Genomic DNA, 22,260 nt, shown 5'->3' on the forward strand with positions numbered 1-22,260 from the left:
ATTGTGAGATCAAATAATAATAAATCAGTTTCAGTTGGTAGAGCTGTTGCCTTGCAGCAAGAAGGTTCTGGGTTCGATTCCCGGCCCCGGTCTTTCTGCATGGAGTCTCCATGTTCTCCCTGTGCATGGTGGGTTTTCTCCAGGTACTCCGGTTTCCTCCCACAGTCCAAAAACATGACTGTCAGGTTAATTGGTCTCTCAAAATTGCCCCTAGGTGTGAGTGTGTGTGTGCATGGTTGTGTGTCTCTGTGTTGCCCTGCGACAGACTGGCGACCTGTCCAGGTGACCTTTCCTGGAACGCTAGATGGAGAGGCACCAGCAACCCTCCTGACCCAATTAGGGACAAGGGTGCATAGAAGATGGATGGACTTAAATGTAAAAATTATTTACACCACCTTAACACAAAACAAAGAGAATTATTATTTTCACCATTAACCAATACTTACGAACAAATCTTGTCTGAAACACTCCACATATCAATATTCAGCTTCATTTAGGAACTCTTCAGGGTTTCGTTCCACTATCTTGGATCTCTATTTTCTTTTTTTGTCGTCACCAAACAATATAACAAAATATCGACCAGGTGGAGTCCCGGTGTGGGTTTTCAAAAACTTGGTGGTCCAGATTAATTTCCAAAAGGCAGCATAATGCCTGAAAGAGACATTTATGCCACTAGATGTCACTCTTTCATCTTTTTAAGATTATGTACACAAATTAGGAAAGTAGAAATTAATAAATATTTAAGGGAAAACAGTAAAGCTCGTAAAACTTTACTGTTTTAGATTGTACTTTGCTGTAATGAGATAAATAAATGATCCTGAAATGAAGAAGTCTTTCTTTTTCGGGATTCCTTTAAGTGCCAGCATGGTCTCGGACACCGAGGAGCCTTTTGTATTGATTTTTCAGAACCGCTACATGAAATATTAATTGTACCTTGTATGATCCGGAATAAATTTTTCACATTTCAAAGCTAATGTTTATTACCAGATGCATGATGGATTTGAAATCCATGTGGAAATAATGACAATTTACTCTTTATATTTTGATTTATCAATCAGACTTTGTGTTGGAGTCAGACAACAAGCAGGGTTTAAGAAGCTTTTATTTTGTAAAAAAAAAAAAAAAATCCATCAAGTTTATCATGTAAAAATATAATTAGCAGAATGTAATATTTAAATAGAAATGTTAACACAAAAATTATGTGCTTTATTTTTATGTTTGCATTTTTATGAGCCGTCTTTAAGTTGGGAAATACTGGAAAGGTTGAAATTCAGTTCTGATTAATTAAAACTACACTAAATAAATAAAGATTCTGCCTAAATTGTAAATATATAATAACTGTATTAATTTTCAGTAAATTAACTGCATTTCTTATTGCCACATCAAGATTTATTTATCTGTCATAAATATGTTTATATTTTTCTATGAAAAATTAACACTTAAAATTAACACTTTATTAAAGCATATGAATGCTTTAATAAAGCATTCATATGCTTTATTAAAGCATATGAATGCTTTAATAAAAACAGAAATATAGAAAATTTAACAACAAGGCCAATATAATTAAAAAAAGAGAAAACGTTTCATATATTTCTGACAAAAATGTCGTTTTAACAGCTCTAGAGTTAAGTTCAATGTTTCATTGAGTTTAAATCAACTTTAAAAATGTTTGAGTTTCTGTTTAATAACATAATAAAACATTTTCACCGGAAGTTAGTCTGAAAAGAAAGTAATAAAGTTAACAAAATTCAGATTGTTACAAAAAACATCTGATTAGCCAATTTAAAAAAAAATAATTAGAAAATCAAAATCCAGAATATCAATGAAAACACGTCCCTTTCGGAGGGAGGGTCTTACGCGGTTACGTCATGACGTAACCGGCGGGAGTTGTGACGCAAGGCTTCCTTGTTTTTAAYTCAGCGCGGGAGTTCCATTGGAGGAAGGTGAGAGCGCTTTCTCTAACTTTTGTTTTAAACCTTCTTTAAGCTGTCAGGACAACAGCTTTAAGTAGTTTGAGTTCAATGTCTGCCGTTTGTGGACCTCAACGTTCAGTTCAAAGAAGTTTTAACCGTGAAAAATAAATTTTAAACTCAGCGTTAGCTTCGCTGCTATTAGCTGAACTCAGAAATAGCTTTGACAGCTAGCATAACAGTGTTCCACAGAGTTGTTACAGTTGTGTAACGTGTTTATGTTTATATTTTAGTAAGTTATTTTATTTGTGTGTTCAGTCTGGTTTGTTAAAATGCCCTGCGAAAGGAAGCCGATGCGCTACGGCCACTCGGAGGGACACACCGAGGTCTGCTTCGATGACACCGGGAGGTACGTTTATTCATTTTCTGTAAATATGAGCAAATTAAAACCACAAATACTATGACTTGGACCAGTTTAGATGCTGAACTCGTTTTCTGCTGGACATATGCGCCGTCAAATCCCCTCACAGTCCACAGATCTGCAAAAAAGATCAAACGGAAAATTGAAAATCCAATCCAATCCAACTTTATTTATAAAGCACTTTAAAACAACCACAGCTGATACAAAGTGTTGTACAGTAAAACACAACATAATAATAATAAAAAAAAACTAAAAATGGATAATGTAGGTTGTTTTTGGATCCCAGCATTTGGAATCCAAAAGAACTGATGACAAAAATAAATAATAATATTAATAATAATTAAGATATTTTTAAATTTATTTCAAGGTGGGAAGAATAACAAACCTTGCAATCAGGGAGCTAAATTACAAAATTAGTTTTCTGTAAGAGAGAACTTCATTTCTGGCACCAAACAGAAAGGCTGTAGCATGGTAACACTTCAATCAATCAATCAAATTTTATTTGTATAGCACATTTCAGCAGCAAGGCATTTCAAAGTGCTTTACATGATTAAAATAAAAACAGCATGTGACATTGAATAAACAGTGAGAAAGAGATTTAAAGATAAAAACATTAAAACCCGCACCCCTTTTAGGACTTCAGTTAAACGTCGTTTAACTGGGCTTAAACCTCAGAGTTTTAGTCACTTCAGAAAATACATTTAAAAAATCCAAAATATTTCCTAAATCTGCCGTACAAACGTTTTCATGCCCTTCCCATTTACAAACATAAGTTTCACTTTACTTCTCTGTAAAGCAGTTCAGGTTGAAGAAAACTATTCATGCACGGCTGTTACCATAGTTTTTTATACATATATAAATAAGCTAACTGTTTTGAATTTTATTTATGGCAGTCAGAGTAAAAGGGGCAGGTTTTTCATTTTTCTATCCCATAAAAAACACATTGAAATGTGTGCTTATTAAAATATGACAAATTATGCATTAAATTTAGAGCCTTAATGTCATTTAAGGACAGAATTAAATTAAAAGAATTGGAAAGAGAAAAAAAAATTTAGACTTAATGGTTATTTATGGGGGAAAAGTTTAAAATACTCCATAAAAATGGAGCAAATTTTAATAATGCAATTCATCCACAAACTGTCAGATTCAATAATGTCATAAAGAAAAATATTTTATCTTTTTTTTATTTAAAAACGTTTGTCCAGGTATATTGTAACATGTGGAAACGACGGCGATGTTCGGATTTGGGAAAGCCTGGACGATGATGATCCAAAGTTCATCACCGTTGGGGAAAAGGCTTACTCCCTCGCACTCAAGGTTCGCCTCTTCTGTCGGATTGCAGCCTTCAGGTTGTTGTCAAATCTGATAAATCGGAGTGTGTGATTGTGGAAAACTTTTGTCTTTTGTTTCCACACAGAAAGGCAAGTTGGTGACGGCGAGCTCCAGCAACACGGTGCAGATCCACACGTTTCCCGACGGTGATCCAGATGGCATCCTGACGCGGTTCACCACCAACGCCACTCACGTCACCTTCAACCGCAGCGGCACCAGAGTCGCCGCCGGATCCAGGTGACTGACACCAGAAATGACCATGGGATCATTTTATTCTGAATGTTTTGTTCCCAAACAACTGGCTACTTCTCCAGTTAGTGTTAGAAATCAACTGATATGAGTTCTGGTTTAAGAAGTTCCATTGGCTTAAATTGCATACCAGTTATTTTTGTTGTATTGGATAAGAAGTATTTTTTCATTTATTTATCAACTGGGGACCAAATTTTCATAATTTATTTGACTCTACGGGGATAATAATCTTTTACTTTCTGGAACTATGGCACAAAAGTCCAAATTTAGTTTCATTAGACCATCAAAACTACTAATAAACATTAATCGTTTATTAGATCAAAAGTGGCTCCTATTAACTAATGCCCATTTTAGATTTTCGTTCAGTGTTGTAGTTTGTCCGCCACCCAGCAGAAGGCGCCGCTGGTCATCCTGAAGCGGAGCTGATGATACAGAAATCAAAGACGGCGGCCATCTTTGATTGACCGGAAAAGACAAACGGTCCAGAGTCCGATGTGGGATGAAAAATGTATTTTATGCGGTTCTGTTTTGAAACATAAATACTCGCTATTAAGTTTTCACCTTAATGGCGCTAATTCAGCTGAGCTACACGACAAAACAGCGCCAACTTTTCGATTAAAAAGTTACGGAAGCGCTACGAAGACAAGGCTGAGATGACAGAAAACTGTAGATTACCCAGAAAAATGGAAAAAGACATGATTTTGAGGGCTGTGGTGAGTTAACCCTTATGTTTAGAAATGGGGTCCAACCGACCCGTTTTACGTATCATTTTACGTATCATTGAGGCAAATGATACGTAAAACTCGTATCATTTGCCTCAATGATACGAGTTTTATTTAGCGAAGTTTTATTCGCTAAATAAAACTTCGCTTTATTTAGCGAAGTTTTATTGTTCCTACAGGAACAACCGCAGGTGTTTATATTATTATCTCCACCCTAAGGGGGTATAAATAAATTTCCGCCTGACAAAAACACACAAAAGTAAATCACTTATAGCCTCACAGCTATTAGATTTAATAAGAAACTTTTGGTACCTCTGTAAAGGTAAGATGTCATAGAATGGTTTTCTGGTGTCAGCACCATTGTAGCTTTGACCCTGCCTGAAATATTAGGGACAATATACAAAATATTTTGCATTTTTTTAACCTCGCCAAAATTTTCTTTGAAATAAACATTGCAAAACACTACCAAAATATTATTTATAGCACAAAAAAGTAGTACAGACTTTTAAATCTAAATGTTGTGTAAAAGTATACCAAATTTGGACTCAATCAGATGAATCATATTTATTTTAGAATGGTATTAGTGAGAAATTTCTTAGGCGGAGAGGCCATTTTGGCACATTTATCCAAAAATGTAACTAAACTGTGCCAAATGTGTTTTTTACATCAATACTGGGGGTTTGTTAAAATTAAATAGCTTATTACCATCTAATGACACTTTCTACATATAATATAACCATTGGTCATGACATTTACCCCATTTATATGCAAAATGTACCATTGTGCACACTGTAATATGTGTAATAATGATGACCTGAAAGCTCTTTCTTTGACTCCAAATAGAAAACTTTTATTGAAACAAGATAAAAACAAGTCAAAAATACTTTTTGAATAATTTAAAAGAGCAAATAAACAATTTTGAAAATCCACCACCACCAAAAAAAGAAAAAAAACAAAAACAAGTTCAAAAATAAAAAAAAGACCACAAACTACACGTTTTTGTGGTAGTCCTCAAAGCAATTCCTGTCTGGCTGAAGACATAGGGCAACGTTGCATTTGGGACAGTATAGTGGTGTTTTTCTCTTATTGCCATTCTGCTTGCACCACACACAAATCCTTCGCTTTTCCTCTGCTGTTCCCCCAAAGTATCTGGGAACTGACCCAGGGCATTTGAATGCACCGGGTTGAGCCGAAAATGATGTGCTAGGTTGAGGACAAGCTGCTTCTCCTTTAGACTCCAGTTATTACAAGCCGTTATTACAAGCATATAATCACAGAAATAAATAAATGGAACCAAAACATCAAATAGTTTGTGTGAAATTGCAGGGGAAAACTTACACATCACCGAGATCAAGTCTGTCAGCTGTGTCCGGCTCTTCCTCTTCCTCCTCGTCCGAATCCCACCAGCTATCAGAAGAGTCTTCCAGCTCAACATCGCTCCGAAATAGTTCTTCCAGCGCCTCCACATCGGACATTTTCCTCCGCGCCATTGAGATAATTTTTCCAAGATTTAGCTCCACTCGTAGCAAATCGAAAAACCGTTGTTCAAAAGCCTTCAAAAGCCTCTAAATCGTCCAGTTTCTGCTGCTATGATCGATTTATCATAAATAAATCAAAACTGAACTCACGGAACCGAGATAACTCCACGTGCTCAGACTCCCGTATACMACRCCTGCTTAYGCACGGAGAGCGCANRAATTACGCATACATTTAGATCGGGTTCCGGAAAATACGTCATGATTTTGCDTAGCCGACATCTTGTGCCATACTCTGAGAGTCTTTCCACTGTCTCGTGAAGCCACAAAATGGCCGTGATGATCAGCTGATCGGGTGTTTTCCGGGCAGTTGAGTCATCGCCCGAGGACCTTTAAATCTCATCAGCTGTTTTTAAATAGCTCTAAAATCTTAACATTTTGGGCAAAACCTTTATGCGGAATAGTTTTTGAAAGATTAAAGCCTCTTTTAGCGGATAAAAAAAAAAAAAAAATGTTAAAGGCACGTGGAGCCTTTGTTTACAGAGGGAGCCGAGGTCACGTGACAGCTGGACCCACCGGTGGGTCCTTCGGGCTAAAGTCAATGTTTCACATATTTTATTTTTCTATTCAACTACTTAAGAAGTTCCTCTAATATTTAATGATGTGACAAAATCACATTTATTCAGTCGCTATTTAGTACAGCTGACACAAATATTGGTAAAATTTAAATTATATAGAAATATCGGCCATATTGACAAGAGAAAACTCAGGTTTTAACAAAATGGCAGCTTATCAGTTACTCTTTTTTTTTTTGTGGATCGTTTCAAATTCAAAAATCCTTTATTGAATATACATTCAAATTCTTCAAATTGTTGTTAGAAATGGTGATGGCTAAGATTAGCCATCTTTAAATTAACTCATTGACAACTTGCACCCCTAATAAAATTTAAAAAACAAAAATGAGTTTTCTCTTTTTATAAAGAGAATTTAATCTTATGGACATGAGAAACCTTCACAAAATGTTTTTTTAAAATCTCATAATCAGAGTTATATTTATGCTCCAGAGGTTTTTCCACATGTCGGTTTTGCTTTGTGGATCCGTCTGTGTCTGCTCTGCTGTGATTTGATTTCACGTTTCTGCTGCAGCTGAAACCCACCTGGCAGACAGAGCGCGCCTCTTCGGGTTGATTGGCTGTGATTGGAGCAGGATGTGTGTTTCCTGCATGAATTGATTCGTTTTGAGCAGCTTGATCACAACAATAGAAGCTCAGGACATGAAGCTGCATCGATGTTGCTGTTTTCTGGCTAATGAGGCCTGTTGTGTCATCGATCCCTTAAATTCTGGCTTCGTCGCCGCCGGAGGAGGAAGTCCGGATTATTTTTCCTGTTTCACTGTGACGGCGTGAAGTTTTTATTATTCTTCTGTTGTTTTGTTTTTTTTCTCAGTGATTTCATGGTGAAGGTGGTGGAGGTGTCAGACAGCAGCCAGCAGAAAACACTGCGGGGTCACGAAGCGCCCGTCCTCAGTGTGACCTTTGACCCTAAAGATGAATACTTGGTGAGAAAAAACAACTATTTTCTCTATTAGATTTTTACTCAGACATTAGCTGCATGTTTTCTTATTTTAATAATTATTTCATTTATTTACTATATTTTATTTCAGTACATTTATCAATAATAGTGCAAATAATTTATCATTTTTAAAAACATTTTCTTATATTACCAGGAATAATAAGATTAAATAATTAAACTTTTTCGCAATGTTTTATTTTAGTACATTTATTAATAGAAATGGTAAAAAATTATTTCTAATTATTTTTTCAAGTGTTTTTATAATATTACTCAGAATTATAATGTTGATGATTTAATTTATTTCAGTCCATTTATCAATAATAACAGTACAAATAATTTATCATTTTTAAAAAACATTTTCTTATATTACCAGGAATAATAAGATTATATAATTAAACTTTTGTTTTATTTTAGTACATGTATTAATAAAAATAGTAAAAATTATTTCTTAATTATTTTTAAAAAAAATTGTAGTATTACTACTAGGAATAATGATAATAATCCAAGTGCAATAAATATGTCACAATGCTTACAGATTAATCACCATAATGATACTTTATAGAGTTTTATTTCAGTATTTTATGTTGTTGTACACCTGAAATAATACTTTTAAAATGTCTTTTTGTAAGAGAAACAATCTGCCAATGGAACCAGTAATTTTTTAATACATTTTAATTAATTATTTACTAAAAACAAACTTCTATATCCTGTTGAAAAATTACTTGTAAGTTACTTTTGTCTTATTTCAAGGGCTCTTAAGATATTTACACTAGAAAACAGACAAAAATACTTGGTAAAATTGTGTGTTTTTGCAGTGTAAACGTTTTGGAGATCAAATTTTTAAAGTAATTTACTTAATAAAATAAAACAAATCTATTTCGACATGCATCTAGAGCCGTATTCTGAACTGATTTGTGTGTCTGAGGGGTAAAGATGATAAACTTGTTCTTTATTGATTCGTTTGCGCCGTCTGGTCTCTGTCAGGCGTCTTCCAGCTGCGACGGCTCGGTCGTCGTGTGGAACATCGAGGATCAGGTACGTCTGATTCCCATCAACCAACAAACGTTTCGTTTCATAGGTTGGAAAAACGCCGGGGGTTTGGAGTCCAATAAAAAATAACAAAGAAACAAAGCAGTGACTTTTTTATGCTATTCAACAATAAACTAGGTTGGATACTTTAAGTAAAAGAGTAAAATATAAAAAAAACATTGAAGAATAAATTATTGAAGATGAAAGTGATGAAACATTCTTTGTATAATTTGAGCAATAAAAATGAGATTCAGGTCATTTTGTTGAAAAGTAAGTTTAATAAAATCATTAAAAACTGGGTCTGGGTATTGAAAACTTTGTGCCAACATTTTCAATTCTAAGATTTTAATTGGTCTAATTTTACCCTGATTAAAAATGAAAAGTCTGAAAATTTGCTGGGGTTTTGAGGCAATTTGTATTATTGTGAATTGGACTTATGTTTGTCATGGTCATAAATTTAGCTTTAATTTATGCCAGAAGTTATTGGGATAAACGATGATATTGTTGTTTTGAGATTGTTTTCCAGTAATCTAGTAGTAATGGCATAATAATGCATTTGCAAATATCAATAAACTTTAAATTATGGGCTGCACAGTGGCGCAGTTGGTAGAGCTGTTGCCTTGCAGCAAGAAGGTTCTGGGTTTGATTCCCGGCCCCGGTCTTTCTGCATGGAGTCTCCATGTTCTCCCTGTGCATGGTGGGTTTTCTCCGGGTACTCCGGTTTCCTCCCACAGTCCAAAAACATGACTGTCAGGTTAATTGGCCTCTCTAAATTGCCCCTAGGTGTGAGTGTGTGTCTTGCATGGTTGTGTGTCTTGCCCTGCGACAGACTGGCGACCTGTCCAGGTGACCCCGCCTCTCGCCCAGAACGTTAGCTGGAGAAGAACCAGCACCTCCAGACCCACAAAGGGACAAGGGTGTAAAGAAAATGGATGGATGGATTTTAAATTCTAATGAACATTTAACACTGGAAATGAAAAACATTTTAAATATCCAGAATAAAGAAACAAAACAAATAAAATGAATCATGAAGTTTCGGTAAACAAAAAGGTTCAGTTGAGACCAAAACACCCGACTGAAAACCTTTTTATCATCCAGAGAGAAATGAGAAAAACAATAAATCATGCTTTAATTATCATGTTATTGATTGATTGTTTATTGACGGCTCTAATTTTAGTTGTGTTTTATCCTTTTGTTTGTGAAATCGTAATTTTCCTGTCTCCTCTCAGACCCGGGTGACCAGCTGGCCGCTGCTGCAGAAAACGAACGACGTCAGCAACGCGGCGTCTCTGTGCCGCTTGGCGTTCCAGCCTGCAGCTGGGAAGGTCGGTGAGCCGGGGTCCGCTGAGCGGGCGCATCAAAGGCGCAAATCGTCTGAAAAACGTTTCCATGTCAGTTTTTAGCTGTTCCAGTGGAAACCAGAGTTCACCTGTACGAGCGGGGATCCTGGGATCACGTCGGCTCGCTGTCCGATGAGCTGCTCACGCAGGTGAGAGCAAAACTGCTGCACTGTAAAAAAAACCCAAAATAAAACGATTGAGTTTCAGTTTGCTGTTTTTGGAAAGTGCTTGATATTCAAACTGCAGAGTTTTGTAATAAAATCAAATGATTAAAAGCCTAAATTTGGAAATAAAAAACTTTATTTACAGTTAAAACTAGATATTTTAATACACTGCAAAAAACACAAAACCTTACTGAGTGTTTTTGGTCTAGTTTCTAGTGCAAATGTCTTACAAATAACTTTTTAACAAGATGTAGCAGCTTTTAGATCATTTAAATATAATTTTAGATAACTTTTTAAATAATTCCTTAATATAGGACAAAAATATTTTTCTAATTGAAATGATTCCAATGCAACTAGTATTGTTTTATTAATCAATATTAGACAATTACTGATTTAAATTAAGGACTTGTCTTGCTGGAAAGTTGCTTGTAAGTTAGTTTTGTCTCATTTAAAGTGAACTAAGACATTTGCACTAGAAACTACAGAAAAACTTGGTAAGATTTTGTGTTTTTGCAGTGTATAGCCTAAAATCCATTTTTTGTTTTAAGTCAGTAATTCTTTAATAATGATAAAAAAAGTTCTAGTTTTATTAGCAGATAATTTCATTTGTAATAAGAATTTTTTTCCCATTTTAGAAGTTAAAAATACTTGGTAAGATTTTGTGTTTTTGTAGTGTACTCCTAGTAAAAAGACAAATAATTTTCTTCTCACTGTCTGAGGTTAAATCAGATTAAATCTTCTTGTTTTAGGTCAGTTGGATTCACTAAAATTATTTGCTAAATGCAAGAAAACAAAATCCTATAAACTCTTTTAGTTTCTTGTGCAAATATTTCGAATTTAAAAATCGGATTTTACATTAAGTTATTGAAACTGAGAGATTTGTTTATTTTTTGTTAAATTGCTGTTTCATTTTCAAACTAATCAGATGGAGACATTTCAAATATAGATACTATCACAAAATGTTATAGCTACTAATTTCATGTAATAGTGAAGTGAAACTGTTTGTATTGTTTTTTTTCTCCAAAGTGATCCTGGAAAAGTTTGAAAACTTACCTTGGAAGTGCTTGAATTTCTCGTTGGGAACAGTGTCTGGATGGAAACTCTGGTTCAGCTGTAAAGAAGCGTTCTGGAGGTTTTACTCCTCATAAATAAAGGTTCTTTTCTCTCTCTGCAGCCCGTGAACGTGGCGGCCTGGTCCCCTTGCGGCCGCTTCCTTGCAGCCGGCGCCGTCGGAGGTTTGCTGACGATCTGGGACGTGAGCAGCCGGCTGGTGGTGGAACGGTGCGGCCCAGAGTCGGATCTCTTAGGAACCGTGTTTATTGTCGTCGTTCTTACAGGTGAAATGTGTTTCCTGCAGGCAGAAGCATGAGAAAGGATTCACGGTGTGCAGCTTGGCCTGGCATCCGTCCGGGAGCCAGATCGCCTACACGGACACAGAGGGCTGCCTGGGGTTGCTGGACGGACTCGGCACCTCCGGTACCGGCTCCACCACGGTACCGCCACCTTCCACCTCCATTCTAACACTCACTGCTGTCACCAAGCAGGAAGCTCTTCCTGAACTGCTTCACTGTTTTTTAATAAGATTTCTGATGGTACTTGCAGTTTATACAACATTTCTGATGGTATTTGCAGTTACAGTTATTTTAAATAGCATTTCTGATGGTATTTGCAGTTACAGTTATTTTAAATAACATTTCTGATGGTATTTGCAGTTACAGTTATTTTAAATARCATTTCTGATGGTATTTGCACATCTCTTTTGTTTGCACAGATTTATTTTCACCAAAAGTATTTTTTTAATGCACATTTGTACATTTTTAAAAGTTGTCCTAACCATCCTACTCTGCAGATTCTTTTAGATTTATGGTGTGTTATTCTTGATAACTGCACTATATTTTATATCCTTTTTCAGTTCTTTTTAATTTTGTTTTGATATATTTTTGTCTTTCTAAAGCCCTTGATTTTTTTTTTCTTTTCTTTTTTAGCCAAATCTATTAGGCTCCTGCTTTGCTCAGTTTGTTCCACCAGTTAATTGAAGGTGATGAGATTAATTTCTGTCCAACAGAATCACTACATTTAATTTCTGTTTTGTCTTCAGGCTCCAGCTGTGAAACCCGCTAACGGCTACGACGACCTGTTTGACGAGGATGATGACAGACTGATGGATGAAGGACTCAGTGACACCAATTCACCAGTAAAGAAGGCGGCGGCGGCGGCGGATGAGGACGATGACGACTTCCTGATCCCGTCCACGGGTCGAGTGAGGAACAGAGGCGCCATCCTGGACGATGAGAACTCGCTGGGTGAGGAAGAGTTGGATCATTTCAGGTGTTTTCTGAACCTGCCATTTAGCTACAAGACTCTGAGGATATATTTCAAAACTTGCACGTTTTATTCCAGTATTTAAGTCTAACTCGCCTGGAACTTTCACGTTACATTCTGAAACTGACGTGTTACGAGCTGGACACATTTCAGGAATTACAAACTTCGCTCCAGTAATATCCGTGTTTCCATAGAAACGTTAAGCTTGTGTTTAATTTACCGGTTACATCCCCTGAATTTCATGTTTTTGTCTAAAAACTGCAGGTTAACATTTGTAAAGGTAACATTATAGAACTTGTATGTTACTTTCTACAACTTGTATGGTACTCTCTAGAATTTGTATTTCACTTAGCAGAACTTTTAAGCTGTTTTTTAGAGCTTGCAYACTAATTTTAGATGCTAGTTTTTAGAGGTTGTATTCTACCTTTTAGATTTTTACGCTACTCTTATAGCCCACATGCTACTTTCTAGAACTTCACGCTGCTTTGTTGACATTTTATGCCACTTTTCAGAACTCGACCGCAACTTTTCAAAAAGTAGCATTAAGTTTAAAAAGAACTTAATACTACATTTTATATTTTGTGTGCTACTTTTTAGAACTTTAAGCTGCTTTTTAGGAGTTTACCATACGTGTTAGGATTTGTGTGCTACTCTTCAGAATGTGCAGGCTACTTTCAAGTACTTGCATGCTGCATTCTGGATCGTGCATTTTTCAACTTAACATTCCCAGAATCTAACTGGTGCAGATTGCTCAAATTCCTAAGGGGGAAAACTAACCTGCAAGTTCCTGAAACTGATCTGCGTTCTGCTTTTTAGAAGTTGCATGTCAACAGACAAAGTCAAACAGGTTGTTTGAATTTGAAAATTTTTATTTTTGGAACAGTCTGGAAAGTACCAGATTCTCTGTGTTCGGAGCAGCGAACATGAAGACCTGGGAAAGGATTGGCTGCTTTCTGTATCTTTAATGATTTTAAATGCAACACATTAAATTGTAAATGAGTTTCAAAACTAGGGCTGTAGTGGTACAATAATCTCACGATACGATGCACAATATTCTGCTCACGATACGATATATATTGCGATATTCAGCAAACGCTACAATTCAATACACTTTTGCGATTTTCTGAAAGATTTTAGAGGGACAGAGTGATTTTGGTGACATTTTGTGACATAGACTTGGATTGAATTAATTTAACTGAAAACTGATTAAAAGCACCAACTACACAACACCTGGCTCTGGTTGGACACAGACTTAAAGTCGACAGCTGGACAAAATGAATGAAAGAAGTAGTGAGAAAACTTGTTTCTTTTAATTGAAACAGTACAAACTGTAGCTTACATGAATGTGTAAAGTAAATAAAGTCACCAAGTACCTGCTCTGAATAGTTTGATACCTTTTTAACGCTTAACATCTGAAGGAATCACTCTAAGCCTGATGACCTAATCACTCTCCCGGCGAAGCAAGCAGTGAGTGAGCAAGGTGACAGTTGGATGTTACGATACTCGCGGATGAATATCGATTTTTTTCTAGGAAAGAAAATATCGATATATATCGCAAAACCGATATTATTACACAGCCCTATTCAAAACCTGTCGCTGTTTCAGCATAGACATGTCTGAAGTGTATGTTTCTGTGAGTACCTGTTAAATTTGAAGTTTTTTGTTCTTATGCTCTAATTTCAGACACAGGATCCCTTAAACTCGGTCAAGATAAGTTTGGGGACAACGATGATGACGACGCCGGCAGCTCTGTGGCCCCGGCGGCGGCGGCGCTGCGCCCCGTCTACGACGGCCCGGTGCCGACTCCTCCCCAGAAGGCCTTTCAGCCCGGATCCACGCCAGCTCACCTCACTCACCGCTTCATGGTAGGATGGACGCCCGGACTCACTCCTCCATTTTCCCGCTGTGGGTTTCCTCCCTCATGCAACCTAAACTGTCCAGATGTGGAACTCTGTGGGGATAGTGCGAGGCTACAACGACGAGCAGGACAACGCCATCGACGTGGAGTTTCACGACACCGCCGTGCACCACGCCATGCACCTCACCAACTCCCTGGGTCACACCATGGCCGACCTTTCCCAGGAGGCCGTGCTGCTGGCCTGCCCAAGCACAGATGACCTCGCCAGGTGAGGCTGGATGGACGATGCGGCTGAAAAACGTATCACGATAAAAGTGTTTCATAGGAGTTGATGTCAATAATTAGAGCTTTTTTGTTTTAAATATCTGAAAAACTGGTTTCCAGTTTTCACTCCACGCCATTTTTTAAAAAAAATTTTTTTTATTTTTGAGCAGTTAAGAGGAAAAGTGGTGAAACCTGAAACTGCTGCTGTGCAAGTTTCTCCACTGTTTGTTGCTAGGTCGCCGTCCTCTGCAGTCACGTGCATCGATGGCTTCCTCCAGAACGTCTCTAACGTCTCCTGTTTGCTCCCAGTAAGCTGCAGTGCCTCCACTTCTCCTGCTGGGACACCAATAAGGAGTGGATGGTGGACCTGCCGCAGGGCGAGGACGTGAAGGCGCTGTGTCTGGGTCAGGGCTGGGCGGCCGTCGCCACCAGCGCGCTGCTGCTGCGGCTGTTCTCCGTCGGCGGCGTCCAGAGGGAGATCTGCAGCCTGCCGGGGCCGGTGGTGTGCATGGCCGGCCACGGGGAGCAGCTGCTGGTGGTTTACCACCGAGGTACGACCCAAACTCACTCCAACGCGGAGGTTKCCCTCAGTCCAAACAAAGCCACAGGCTGAACAGAGTTAATTTTAATCATTTCTGTGTTTGTTTGCCTGAATATTAGCCTATCGAGGCAGATAAATGGGAWATAAATAGGAACTCGGGACACTCAGAACKATCCTGAGTTCACTTCTTTTGCAGGTTTTGTATTTAAAATATCTTCAAATTTGATGCAGGTCTGACATGATTAATTGTGATAATCGATTATTGAATTAATCAACTAATTTAGTAATTGGTTAATCGTTAACTAGAGCAATTTGCAAAATGCAATTTGCTGAGAGAATAATATATCGTCACCTTCCTAAAATAATGGCCAAAGTCATTTTTACCAAAAGTTATTATTTTGTATATTTTTTAAAACTCACCTGGTTTAAATTCAGTAAAATTAATCTATCACGCACCAATTGTTAATGAAAAAAACAGAATAATTTACAGTAATTTTTACCTGCAGATTATTCAGTTAAGTAATGCTGTTATCCCGTTTTAGTGATTAATCTGACGATTAATTGGATAGTAAATGTTGTGTTTTTGTCAATAAAATGTTTATTTTCTTATTTAAAAAATTATTTGTTTGTTTATTTGCATATTTTAACATATTTCTAATGTATAAAAAGGTCAAATAAAAAATCTGAACAATCTGCCAATTTTTTTTATGATAAATCAGTTATTATACAGAAGAATTGATTATAAAAATGATCATAGCTGCAGCCCTAAGTTCGCTCTACAATGTTCGTAGAGGCTTTGAAATAAAACAGGCCCACAGCATCACACGTCTTCAGCCGTACCTAACAGCTTTGTTGTTGAAAATCTCAGTTTGCGTCACATGTTCGTGTTTGTGATGGTAGGACGGAAAAAGCCTCTTCTAAGCTTCATTTCTGATCCAGTTTGCATATAAATGGCGTCTAGTGGTTGTCATGGAGACGGGTGGGCTCAGTATTTTACAGATCTTCCCTCGTTATCCACCTGCTCTGTGGGTTTTGATGGCTATCAACTGTTACCTCTGAGATGAACAGGCTTTCAAAATGGCGGCCCTTGGAATTGCGTTGATGCTCATGTTTTTGTGGCTTCACGCCCACAGCGACGGGTTTCGACGGAGAACAAGCTCTCGGCGTTCAGCTGCTGCAGTTTGGTCGCAGAAAGAGGCAGCTGATGAGCGGCGAACCGCTGCCTCTCTCCCCCAAGTCGTACCTCTGCTGGGCTGGATTCACCGCCGAAGGTCAGAACCCGGACGAAGCTCCTCACGTCCGAACGAGGAGTTTGGTTTCAGAGCCGGTTTCTCGTGTTTGCAGGCACGGCGTGCTACGTGGATTCAAACGGGCTGGTGCGGATGCTGAACCGCGCGCTGGGCAACACCTGGACGCCGGTTTGCAACACCAGAGAAACCTGCAAGAGCAAATCGGATCACTACTGGGTGGTCGGGGCGCATGAGAACCCCCAGCAGCTCAGGTGAGCCGCAAACAAGAAGCTTTTACATGTTACTGCTGAGAGAAAAGATGATTATATATGGAGAATGAAGTGTTTTTATGTTGAAGATTATTACAGTGCAGCTCAAAGTATTTGAATATTTTTTTTACTCCTTTCAAAAACTTAAACTCTCTTAGATTCATTACATATGGAGTAAAATATTAAAAACTTTTTTCTTGTAAGTTTTATTATTATGGTTTACAGACAATGACAACCAAAAAYTTGGTGTCTCAAAATATCAGAATATTATAAGATTAGTTTAAAAAAAGTATGTTTTAAAGAGCAAATTCAGGCGAATAAAAAGTGTTCAAGTCTGTACCAGGGCTTCAACCAGCAATTATTTTAGTTATTGATTCTGTTTATTAATCAGAAAATCTGATTAAAAAATGAGTCACATTAAAAATAAAAAGTCTCCAATAATCAAACATCTATGGAAGATTAGGGTCACATGAAAAAAGATTCTGTCTTTTTCCTTAAAATTTTATGTTTTAAAATCCTAATTCTTACATTTTGTCTCAGATTTATAACCTTCACGTCAGAATTTTTGTTTTTTTCCTCTGAATTATGGCGTTTTATTCCCCCAAAACTTTTACTTTTATCTGAATTATGACTTTAGTCATAAGGGGGAAAAAAATCAAAATTATGAGAAAAATTCAGATTTTTTTTTATTCTCAGTGGCACTAACCCTCTTCCATAACCTCTGGTTCCAATTATTATTATTACCTTGAATTGGAGTTTTGGGCCGCAAAAAATCAGTCCAGTAGCAGCAAACGGCCCCCGCGCCACACTTTGAACACCCTTGCTTTAACTTATTGGCAGGAATAAAACCGTTCCGTTCTGCAGAAATAAAGACTTGTGACATTTTGCGCTGTTAGTGAATCTATAATACATGAGCTTCATTGTTTTTTTAGCAGTTCTTGTTTACGGTTTAAATTTTGAAGTTCATGTTGGTTTATTTTTATTTGAATGCCTTCAGGTGCATCCCATGCAAAGGCTCCCGGTATCCTCCCACTCTGCCTCGGCCGGCTGTCGCCATCCTGCCGTTTAAGCTGCCGCTGTGTCAGACAAGCACAGAAAAGGGACAAATGGAGGTGAACCCAAAAACCCAACACACGTCGGGGAAACGGCTTCACTCCTCGTCTCATTTTGCTTCTGAGGCATGCTGGGTTGTTGCAGTGGAACGGTTTCAGGAAGTGATTCCTGAATTTTCCGTCCTCCATTTTGTTTCCAGGAGCAGTACTGGCGCTCCGTCCTCTTCCATAATCACTTCAGCTTCCTGTCCTCCAGCGGCTACGAAGTCGACGAGGCTGCGCAGACGCAGTCGGACAAGGAGCAGCAGGAGCTTCTCATGAAGATGTTTGCTGTAGGAGGGAGCATGAACCTTAACAATACACTAAAATACTCTAAAATACACATTTTTATGCTGTTTTGACTGATTCTAAAAACAAAAAAACACTTAAAAAAAACATCCAGCTACTTTTCAGCAATAAGTCTTTAATACATTTTTAAAATAAGCCATTTTGAAAACCTTCCTCAGCAGGCAGTGACTTTTCACCTAGTAACCCCAGCCACGTTACCTAGCAACGGGGCTTGGTAAGGGCAACCCCAGGGGAACTCTGCCCATTACCTAGCAACCCCAGGGGAACTCTGCCCGTTACTTAGCAACCCCAGGGGAACTCTGCCCGTTACCTAGCAACCCCAGGGGAACTCTGCCCGTTACCTAGCAACCCCAGGGGAACTCTGCCCGTTACCTGGCAACCCCAGGGGAACTCTGCCCGTTACCNCCCAGGGGAACTCTGCCCGTTACCTAGCAACCCCAGGGGAACTCTGCCCGTTACCTGGCAACCCCAGGGGAACTCTGCCCGTTACCTAGCAACCCACGCTGAGCTCCACCACTTTTGGTCAGTTTGGACAGAAAGGAGACAACAAGAGAAACGAAAACCAGAATAATTTAAACGGCAACAAGCAATAAATCAGTTAATTTAATCAAAACAAGCTCAATAAGTTCTATTTGCATGACTTATCATTTTTCTCTCTTCCTGCTAAAACTCGGATGATAAGTCTTCAGTCTTATCATTTTGTATCGACCCAACCGGTTCAAGGAAGCGTGACGGGTCACCTTTGTTTGTTCCAGTTGTCCTGTAAACTGGAGCGGGAGTTTCGCTGCGTGGAGCTGGCGGAGCTGATGACCCAGAACGTGGTGACTCTGGCGATCCGGTACGCGTCCCGATCCAGGCGGATGAACCTGGCGCAGCGGCTCAGCGAGATCGCGCTGGAGAAGTCGACCCAGCTGCAGGAAGACGAGGAACCCGAAGAGGAGCCGGAGTTCTCCAGCGACAGACGGACTTCGGGGTAAATCAGAACACATCGATTAATCGATTATTAAGATAACCGTCCACTAAAATTGATAGCCAGAGTGTACAGACTCAAGAAGGCCTTTTGCTGAATGAGCAACTTATTGACAGAAGTAATTAAACTTTATAGCATTTTAGGCAACAGAATGTTTATTTTCATAGTTAAAAATTAATTGAACTATTTCCTAATTTGCATCTTTTAATGTATTTTTAATATAATGTAAAAAGTTAAAGGAAAAATTTGCAGAATGTGGCCATTTTTTTTATCCGATTAATCGCCAGAACAATCGATTAATCAAATAATCGTTAGCTGCAGCTCTAGATTAAATGGTCTATAATCTGGAATTGAACAAATGTTTCCAGTCTGGTTATTTTCCACATCGTTAATCGTCCTTTAACTTTATTTGGCCAGGTATCGGCAGACTGAAACTTACAACACGAGGCAGAACGAGGAGGAGGATGAGGAAGAGCGTGAAGAGGAAGAGGATGGAAGGGAAATGGAGACAGAAGAAACTAAAAGACGTGAGTTTTCAGCTCCTTTCCTCTCAGTTTTTCCCAAACTGTGGATGAGTCCAGCTGACGATCCCGTTTTGTTTCTCAGGTTTGAATCCTTTCGCTAAAGAGTCGGATTTTCCCGCAAAGCCGTCACTGACGCCAAGTGAGTCCAGGCGACCACCGGCGTGTCGAGCTCCGTTTGCTAACTTCAGTATCGTCTGTCTGGATAAATTACTTCAGACATGTTGAAGTAAAACTCTTTGGTTAAAATTAAAAATAAATAGGTTTATTAAGCGACTTATCAAAGTTTTACATCTGCATTGCATCAGGAAAGCTAAAAAATATATCTTTACCCATTTATGTTTATTTATCCATCCATCCATTTATCATCTAGCTGTCCGTTTATCCGTCTGATCAATGTTCCTGAATCTTTGCTTCTTTCTGGTCCAGTTGGTCGAGTTGGAAGATCGAACCCGTTCAAGGTGAGAACCGCAGCGCGTTTCTACGAGGCAGAAACAGGTTGTGTTTTGTAGCGTAAGCATTAACTGTGGGTTAAACCCGACGCGTTCAGGTTGCTGATTCTGGCAAGCCGACGTCTTCGTCTGGACAACCTCGAGTGTCAAACATCCTGGACAACATGAGGTCCAGCAGGAAGTTGGCTCCGCTCAGCGGGTCAGCAGGGAAACCCAGCAAAGGCCCCGTCCTCAAGCCACTGGCTCCCAGAACCAAAGCCAAGGTAACTGCGGCTGAAACGATTAATCACGATTAATCGGATTAATCACGATTAATCGATTACTGATCGATTTATTAAGCTGTTTCTAATATTATCTAAGACTTGAATAAGCGTTTTTATTCAATTATTTGACAGATTATTTGATAAATAAAAGAATCGATTAATCGTTACTCGCTGCCCTAAGGTGACATCATCATCTTTAAAATATGTGCGACTTGTTGACATATCTATTTAAATAATATGGATCATACTTTAGTGTTTTTTAGGACTTTAAACAAGTTATGACATTTCTGATCTGTTTGAGCAAAACAGAAGGTCTTTCATTTTTATTTCTTGTGTTTTTCTCCGACAGGCTCAGTCAACTTTGCTGCAGATCTCCAGCAACAAGACGGCCAATAAGAAAACTCCGGAGGCCGCGGAGCCGGCCGCAGATCTGCAGAAACAGCCTGACGCTGCAGCGCCACCTGCAGAGAACACAGAGAACAAGAGGTGGAATATATTAAAAGAAGAGCAGATCAGTGAAACTTCTGCGTTTAAAAAAAGAAATTAAGAAACTCTCTTTGTCTTCAGGCCAAAAACGGGCTTCCAGCTGTGGCTGGATGAGAACCGGAAGATCATAATCGCCGATAATCCGGACCTGGACGAGACGGACGTCATCAAAGAGGCGATGGGACGATTCAGGACGCTGTCAGCAGACGAGAGACTGGTACAAAAATATGAATTCAATTAATCCGTAACCTCAACACCTGCGCCGCTGTCCTGCAGAGGGAGATAAATATTCCCAGCAGGGAAAGCATGGTGGGGTTGGTGTCATGATATGGGGTTACATCGTTTCTGGATGGTTTTATATGGCATTTCTGTTACCTGGAGAACAAAAAGCTATGGTTAGCTAAAATGTTGCCAGTAGCATGTGGGCTATCGCTAACATTTTGACTAACATTAACTCACTCCATTCAGTATCTATTTTATTAAAATTAACTAAAATGCTAATTCTGGCTACATGCTAACGTAGCGTGAGGGCTTTCAGAAGCATGTTGGCTCATTATTGGCCACAAAAAGTTTGGACTAAGTTGCACCTGCATCTGCTTTTGAATTAAGTTTTTCTTTTTGCTATTAACTCCTTAAGTGCCACCCTCAACATGCCTACATGCAAGTCAAAGAATTTTAACTTGTAAGTAAAAATTCTTTGACTTGCACTTCACTGTCGTCATGACAGCTAAGGGTTCAAAAGAAAGTGAAAATCATGATTATTAAAAGATTAAAACATTTGTATACTATGAAGCAGCGGCCAAAATTTCCAAATTTATTTTGGAAATGAATTTATTTCCAAAATAAATTAATTTGAATGTTGGGGTGTTTGGACGGCGTCACCGTCGGTCGGTAAGGTGGGAAAATGAGGGCAGCTGTGTCACAAATGAGTCGCTTCACCTTTTCATCTTCCTGCTCCTGACCCTGCATACATCATGTCTGTCAGCGGGAAACGGGATCATTCAGAACAGAAAGCGAAGAGGATGAGGAGGAGGATGAAGAGGGTCGTTGCCTGGGAACCCGACGGTCCTGTGATGATGCTTTCAGCTGGTTGATATTCAGGAGAGGAGACGACATTTCTTTTTATCTGCTATTTTGTATTTTAGAGGTTTCTTGGATTTGGATACTTTAAATTTACTGATGCAAAAAAATAACCAGACACTTGCAGTGGATCCCCTTGACCAGCAGGGGGCGCCCAGAGTAGCAGTTCACTATTATTCTGCAAACCTTTACAAATTTATCCAGTTTAAAGAAACTGATTGAAACAAAGATCCTCAAAGTCTGGAAGCCAAAAAATTACATAAACTTTATTATATTTACTGTATTTTATGGCCATAAGTATCAAATCCTCTTCCTTCCTTCCTTCCTTCCTTCCTTCCTTCCTTCCTTCCTTCCTTCCTTCCTTCCTTCCTTCCTTCCTTCCTTCCTTCCT

General features: G+C 38.6%; 1 protein-coding gene across 3 annotated transcripts in view; it reads left to right on the top strand.

Moving 5' to 3' along the window:
• The first annotated feature begins 1,852 nt into the window (after positions 1 to 1,852).
• The window catches only part of wdhd1 (WD repeat and HMG-box DNA binding protein 1), a 21,405-nt gene continuing 997 nt past the window's right edge, over positions 1,853 to 22,260 (top strand). The window contains exons 1-25 of one of the 3 annotated variants that reach the window (XM_008406001.1): positions 1,853 to 1,943; positions 2,229 to 2,319; positions 3,537 to 3,648; positions 3,749 to 3,900; positions 7,556 to 7,667; positions 8,666 to 8,716; positions 9,940 to 10,035; positions 10,107 to 10,199; positions 11,389 to 11,495; positions 11,572 to 11,707; positions 12,313 to 12,517; positions 14,220 to 14,401; positions 14,478 to 14,662; positions 14,968 to 15,209; positions 16,333 to 16,470; positions 16,544 to 16,700; positions 17,695 to 17,809; positions 17,950 to 18,081; positions 18,853 to 19,070; positions 19,485 to 19,594; positions 19,674 to 19,730; positions 20,018 to 20,049; positions 20,139 to 20,303; positions 20,653 to 20,789; positions 20,871 to 21,006. In XM_008406001.1, coding sequence (XP_008404223.1) covers positions 2,243 to 2,319; positions 3,537 to 3,648; positions 3,749 to 3,900; positions 7,556 to 7,667; positions 8,666 to 8,716; positions 9,940 to 10,035; positions 10,107 to 10,199; positions 11,389 to 11,495; positions 11,572 to 11,707; positions 12,313 to 12,517; positions 14,220 to 14,401; positions 14,478 to 14,662; positions 14,968 to 15,209; positions 16,333 to 16,470; positions 16,544 to 16,700; positions 17,695 to 17,809; positions 17,950 to 18,081; positions 18,853 to 19,070; positions 19,485 to 19,594; positions 19,674 to 19,730; positions 20,018 to 20,049; positions 20,139 to 20,303; positions 20,653 to 20,789; positions 20,871 to 21,006 — 3,147 coding nt within the window. In that variant the 5' untranslated portion in view covers positions 1,853 to 1,943; positions 2,229 to 2,242. Of the gene's footprint in view, positions 1,944 to 2,228; positions 2,320 to 3,536; positions 3,649 to 3,748; positions 3,901 to 4,348; positions 4,626 to 7,255; positions 7,320 to 7,555; positions 7,668 to 8,665; positions 8,717 to 9,939; positions 10,036 to 10,106; positions 10,200 to 11,388; positions 11,496 to 11,571; positions 11,708 to 12,312; positions 12,518 to 14,219; positions 14,402 to 14,477; positions 14,663 to 14,967; positions 15,210 to 16,332; positions 16,471 to 16,543; positions 16,701 to 17,694; positions 17,810 to 17,949; positions 18,082 to 18,852; positions 19,071 to 19,484; positions 19,595 to 19,673; positions 19,731 to 20,017; positions 20,050 to 20,138; positions 20,304 to 20,652; positions 20,790 to 20,870; positions 21,007 to 22,260 lie in introns of those variants that run through there. The other 2 variants (XM_008406002.2, XM_008406003.2) reach the window with 2 other exon arrangements.

The sequence above is a fragment of the Poecilia reticulata genome, linkage group LG3, assembly GCF_000633615.1.
Source record: "Poecilia reticulata strain Guanapo linkage group LG3, Guppy_female_1.0+MT, whole genome shotgun sequence".
Taxonomy (NCBI): domain Eukaryota; kingdom Metazoa; phylum Chordata; class Actinopteri; order Cyprinodontiformes; family Poeciliidae; genus Poecilia; species Poecilia reticulata.